This window comes from Galeopterus variegatus, unplaced genomic scaffold (assembly GCF_000696425.1).
Source record: "Galeopterus variegatus unplaced genomic scaffold, G_variegatus-3.0.2 Scaffold425, whole genome shotgun sequence".
NCBI classification, from domain to species: domain Eukaryota; kingdom Metazoa; phylum Chordata; class Mammalia; order Dermoptera; family Cynocephalidae; genus Galeopterus; species Galeopterus variegatus.
Genome location: NW_007726536.1, coordinates 492146 through 498145, shown reverse-complemented (window position 1 = coordinate 498145; position 6000 = coordinate 492146). Strand labels below are relative to the sequence as shown.

The 6000-nt window shown below is 43.5% G+C and overlaps 1 protein-coding gene across 5 annotated transcripts in view; it reads left to right on the top strand.

Moving 5' to 3' along the window:
* The first annotated feature begins 5203 nt into the window (after positions 1-5203).
* The window catches only part of KITLG (KIT ligand), an 84979-nt gene continuing 84182 nt past the window's right edge, over positions 5204-6000 (top strand). For 3 of the 5 annotated variants that reach the window (XM_008568613.1, XM_008568611.1, XM_008568610.1), the window contains exon 1: positions 5204-5413. In XM_008568613.1, coding sequence (XP_008566835.1) covers positions 5399-5413 — 15 coding nt within the window. In that variant the 5' untranslated portion in view covers positions 5204-5398. The remainder of the gene's footprint in view (positions 5414-6000) is intronic. The other 2 variants (XM_008568612.1, XM_008568609.1) reach the window with 1 other exon arrangement.

Genomic DNA, 6000 nt, shown 5'->3' with positions numbered 1-6000 from the left:
GGAGGTGGGAGAAGGTGGCAGAACAGAGCTTTGTGAATAGTCTCTCCTGAAAGACAGAATAGAGTGTGAATTCTCAAAGTGATAGTGGGCTGCTCATAATTGAATAAGAGCCATAAGAGAAAGTGCTGACCAGATTAAAACAAAAATTTTTTTTTTTTCCTTTTTGTCTTTTTTTCGTGACTGGCAACGGATCGCAACCCTCAGTGTCGCGCCGGTACCGGACCGGGACCGGCAACGAGATCGCAACCCTCGGCGTCGCGCCCGCACCTCGCTCAGCCAGTGAGCGGCCGGTCTGTATGTGGGATCCGAACCCTCAGCAGGAGTGTCGCCGCGCTCCCAAGCAGCGCACTGTAGCAGTGCGCCACCGGGCCGACCCCAAAATAAAATTTTTAAAAAAAAATTCCTAACCATAGTCCATATGTCTGGGTTAGATCATGCTTTTTCCACTTACCAGTTGAGGGATCTTGAGCAAAGCACTTAGTTGATTCTCAGTTCCCTTATTTGTCAAATAGAAAAATCATCTCCCTTACATGATTATTGTGAGAAGTTGGTGATATAGTTAAGTTAAGGGCTTAGCCCAATTTTTGCCCCATATCAGGCATCAGTAACCTAATTAGACCAATATTTAAGAGATTCACTGTGTTCTGTTCACTGTACTAGACACTGAAGATAAAATAATAAGCAAGGACAGTCATGGGGACTTTAACCAAATAATCACACATAAAAAAAATGTAAAACTGCAGCTGTTTTCCTAAAAAAGGAAATTCATGCTTGAGTTTATAATAACAGAAGAATTGACCAATCAAAGAGATGAGGGAAAGCCTCCCTGAGGAAGGGATTATAAGGAATATTGAGCTGAGATCTAAATATGAGTAGATATTTACTAGGCAAAGATGAGAGGATCGGCAAAGTGGTTCAGCACAAGGAAGGGTATAGGCAGTGTTCTGAGATGGGAGGGAATTATGAGGACCACAAAGAAGGTCCTTGCCTCTGGAGCACAGGTGCACAGTATGACTTGACTTTGGAGAGGCGAGGACGGGCCAGATCCCGGAGGCCTTGAAGGCTTTGCTAATGTACTTACTTCCTTTCCCCAGGAGCAATGGCAAGCCACCAAAGAGTTTTCAGCAGAGGATGGTACATGATCAAAGAGTGATTCTTTTCCTCCCCTTTTCCCCCTCCTCCAGACACCCAAAGACCGGAATGAACAGCATTCCTCTGGTCTGGCTTGGCCACACAATATCAGTTTTGATTTAGAGTGCCATTGTTTTGAAGGAGGATACTAAAAACAATATGCATATTTAAAAGAGGATAGCCACAAAGTGGGGGACAAGAGGTGTTTCACAGGCACAAGACTTACAAGACTTATTTCTTAAACCTGCCTCTTATAAACAAGAAAAATGATAAAGCTAAAAAAAAAAGTCTTTCCAACAATTACATTAATCAAAAACAGCATGAAGAACCAACTAGCACTGAAAGCATGCATGTAAAGACTAAAAAATCATGGGAAGATTTTCTACCCACTGTGGTAAATGTTAAACTCCCTAAACTGTATCACGGGAGTTTATTTCCATGAGAAAATATTCCCATGCCTCCTGTCCACCTGGGACTTAGCCCTGCCTCTTGTTCACTTTATAATAGTTCCCTGGTTTTCTTCTGCTAAGGGACTGAATGCTTGCTTGTATCGCCTCTCAAAAACCAGACTTAAGAAGAGATCCCAGTCTTTCTGACCCATTTCTGACAACCTGATGAGCTTACCTACAATCTGTGGTTTGCATAGTTCTTACTAATCCTTTTGATATCTGCTTTTATATTCCTTTGATTTAATTTCAAGTAACACAATTACACAGCAAAACTGTTATGCAAAAATATGAGGAAAACAAAAAGATACAGGGTTATGGGTGAGAAAGTCAGTGATGATATTAATGTAGCATGAGCCACAGAGTCATGGAGGTGGCAGGAGACAGAGAACTGAAAGGGAAAAGAAGGAAAGGAGGGAGGAAGGGAGAGAAGAGAGTGAAGGTGCATGGTAGGAATGAATATAGCATGCATTGTCAAGTTGAACGAGAACAAATTGGACTGAATTTCTGATAGGTCCACTGGCTGGTTTGTTTAAACCTGATCCAACTTATTAGGCCAGTCCTTCCTATCAGTCTCATAAAATTAGTAGTGATAGATCTTGATGATTTTTGTCATATCCATCTTCCTTTAGTAGTATTTATTATTTACTTAATGTTATACATTAAAAAGAGTGTAAATTGACACTAAATTTATTTTTCTAGAGGGGAAACGAGGATGTATTCATCAAAGGATATGAATTTTCAGTGAGACAGGATGATCTACTGTATAGCATGCTGACTACAGTTAATAATAGTGTATTGTCTACTTGAAAATTGCTTAGAGAGTAGAACTAAATGTTCTCACTCTCCAAAAATGATAAGTATAAGGTGATGGATATGTTAATTAGCCTGATTTAATAATTTCACAATGTATACATATATGAAAACATTACATCATGCATGGTAAATATATACAATTTTTATTTGTCAAATATACCTTAATAAAGCTCGGGGGGAAAATAAAATGCTTGATTTCAAAAGAAACTCTTAAAAAGAAAAACATTTGCTATGCCTCAGATACCCCAATTAAGCAAGTCTTTTTGATATTTGATATTTTGTTTATTTATACTAATTCTGAATAAAAGCTTAGAATCATGTTTGATGTGCTATCTATCTATATACATTTTAATATATACTCACTGATAAAATAAACAAAAATGTTCCACTGTGTGTCACCTAAAATCATCTTGAGAACCTTTGTGGTTATGGAGGCAACCCTCCTAAACCCTGGATTTGAGGCAGGATCTTAGGGCCTGCAGTAGAAACTGAAATAGAACCACCCTTCCTCAAAATCATCTTTCTTCCCATTAGACTATAATGGTAACTTTCAGGAACATAGCTCCTTTGTACATAACATACATGCAGCTGTTTGGAAGATTCTGGCAAAGCGAAATTATGCCTAACAGCTGGCTGGGTTAAGATTGGGATTACCGGGGAGGAGCCATTACTTAAATGATTTTCTACTACTGTCATATTTGCTGCTGTTTTCAATCTTCTTTCCACTTTTGTTTAAAATGATCGCAGCACCTTTTTGATTGAAAGTAAAAGCAATTATTTAACACTTTCAACTTTCCTCATGTTCCTTTTCTCAAATATTTATTTTTGTAACTATGGAGGAGGAGGTAGTCTTCTAGCTCGGAGCTCCAAAGCCACTTGGAGTGAAGCACTTGATGAGAGACACACGGTGACATACTGCGTCAATATTTCCACTCCTGTTCTCCCCAGATTTGTTTGCTGTTGAGTGTTAGCAGACAGAATCATAGCCCCCCAAAGATATCCACGTCCTAATCCCTGGAATCTGAATATTTTATATTATGTGGCAATTACACAAAGGGGAACTAAGGCTGTAGATGAAATTAAGTTTGCTAAACAATTGACCTTAAAATAGAGAGATTATCCTGGATTATCTGGGTGGGCTCACCTGTAATCACAAAGGTCCTTAGAAGTGGAAGAGGGAGGCAGAAGGGAAGGAGGTGAGAGGGGTTTTATGTGAGAAGGACTCAACTCACCATTACTGGCTTTAAAGGTGAAGGGAGCTATCAGCCAAGGAATGTGAATAGCCTCTGAAAGTGGGAAAGGCAAGGAAATAGATTCTTACCTAGAGATTCCAGAAAGGAATGCAGCCCTACCAACTACTTGATTTTAACCCAGTGAGAGCCATTCTGGACTTTTGACCTCCAACTCTAGGATAAATATGTGTTGTTGTAAGCCATTAAGTTTGTATTATTTTGTTACAGCAGCAATAGAAAACTAATACAATGAACTTCAAAATTTATCTAGTTTCTTCTCTTACGGTTAAAGGTTTGGCATATTCATTTTTAACAAAGTCACCTGAATATTAAGGTAAATTTGGAATCCTAATCTCTTACTAAAGTAATTAATCCTCCCCCACAAGAAACAAAAAAAAGGACAAACAAAAAAAAAAAAAAAAGGAAAAAAGATAACTAATTCCTAAACTTATACATTATTTTTGCTCCCAAAGATTACCAATGTTAATGTCTAGTTAACACCTTCTTTTAAAAAAATACTAAATGCTTTTTAATGTTCTCTGGTTATTAGAGCAAATATAGAAGCATTTTGGAGAATCAATAAAATATTCGTTTTAAGTATTTTTTAAAGGGCAAAAAGCCAGGGATCTAGATTTAAATGAGAGCTCTGCCCTTTACTAGCTGTAGTTCTTTCGGAAAACTAACCTTTCTAAGCCTGTGTTTCATCATTCATAAAATGGGAATAAAAATAATAGGATCTATACAATAGGTTTGTAAAAAATAGATTTAATGAGATAATCTATGCCAAGTTCTTAGTACACCTGGTACATAATAAGTGCATCATGTAATAGCTACTATTATTGTTGCATTATCTTTCCGATTTCAAAACCTTCTCTAACAAAAAAGCACAGCTTTCAAAACCCTTGCTGTGTTCGCGACCTGCACGTTTAATAATCCATGGCTTCGCTTTCAATCTTAAATAAGAGACAGCAGTAAAACATTCTGAAAATAGCATCTCCCTTAACAATACTTAACCTTGAGTCAACAATTCTTTTAATATTCATTCACCAAAGAAATTGTTTAAAAAAAAAAATAGAGGGGTAAGACAATGGCTTAACTATAGATCCTAATTAAACTTTTTTTTTATTTCCCCAAGGCGGGGCGGGGTGAATTCTTTGCTTGGAACCAAGCTTACTCCTCTCCCGCACTGATTCTGCATAAAGGAGGGAACTCCGGGGCCCTCTCCAGCGCGCGAAGTATTTCGCCTGTCCCCAGCGGTGCCAGGTGAGCCCCGGCGGGGAGGTCGAATTGGGGATCGCCGCGCCCGGCGCGCTCCGCGAGCAGCGGCTGCAGGTTGCTGAGCTTCGCTCCGGGAGCCCGGCGTCCTCGTGGCCTCCGGCGGTGCGCCAGGCGACGAGGGGACGCGCTTGGCCTCGTTCAACCAACTTCTGGGGCATTCACCGTGCTCTGGCAGCCTCAGCGGGTCTCCCCGCCGCTCTCCTGCCTGCATCTCGCCTCCCCGGGGCTCCGGAAGGGAAGGAGGCGTGTCCGGAGCAGGCGGGAGCGAGCTATATAAAAGGGCTGGCGGCGCGGCGGCCCGGGCTTCACTCGCCACCTCGCGCCTGGACCAGGAGCGCCGCGGGAAGCACGAGCCGTGGAGAGGGCGCTGCGCTCGGGCTGCCCAATGCGTGGACTATCTGCCGCCGCTGCTCGTGCAATATGCTGGAGCTCCAGAACAGCTAAACGGAGTCGACACACCGCTGCCTGGGCTGGATCGCAGTGCTGCCTTTCCTTATGAAGAAGACACAAGTGAGTAGGGCGCGCCGGGGAGCTCGCAGGCTGTCCAAGAAAATCGCGTCCGGAGCCCGGGGGAGGCCGGGGCGTGCTGGGCTGTGCCCGCCCGGTGAGCCAAGGGGATGTGGGGCAGGCGGGCGTGGGGTGCGAGCCCCAGCCTCCCGGCCCGGTGAGCCAGAAAAGGAGTGGGAGTGATGAGAGGGAGCGGGTGTCAAGTTTGGAGCCGCAGCAGTTCAGTTTAGAGCTGTCAGTTGGAAACCTCAGTTCCCATCTGCTGGAAGGATCCGCTCTCCGGCACAAGGGTTTAAGTTATCACGGGAAGGCAAGTCTTTGCACGGGAGACATTTTCCCGTAGATTCTGAGAGATTATGAAACAGCTCCCCACGCGCCACCCGCGCTCGCTCTCGCACGCAGATTTATTTGTGCAGCTCCCAGGTGGGCGCGGGGCGGACGCGGGTGCAGCCCTGGGAGCGAAGCCAACCGGAGCCCCTAAGCGGCAGGCAGCGCTCGGCGGGGCGTGGAACCTGCCCGGCCCGCCCGGGAAACTTGGCTCCCCGCGGCGTTTGCCTACTTTGTGGGTGGAGATGGGCTGTCCAGAGAGC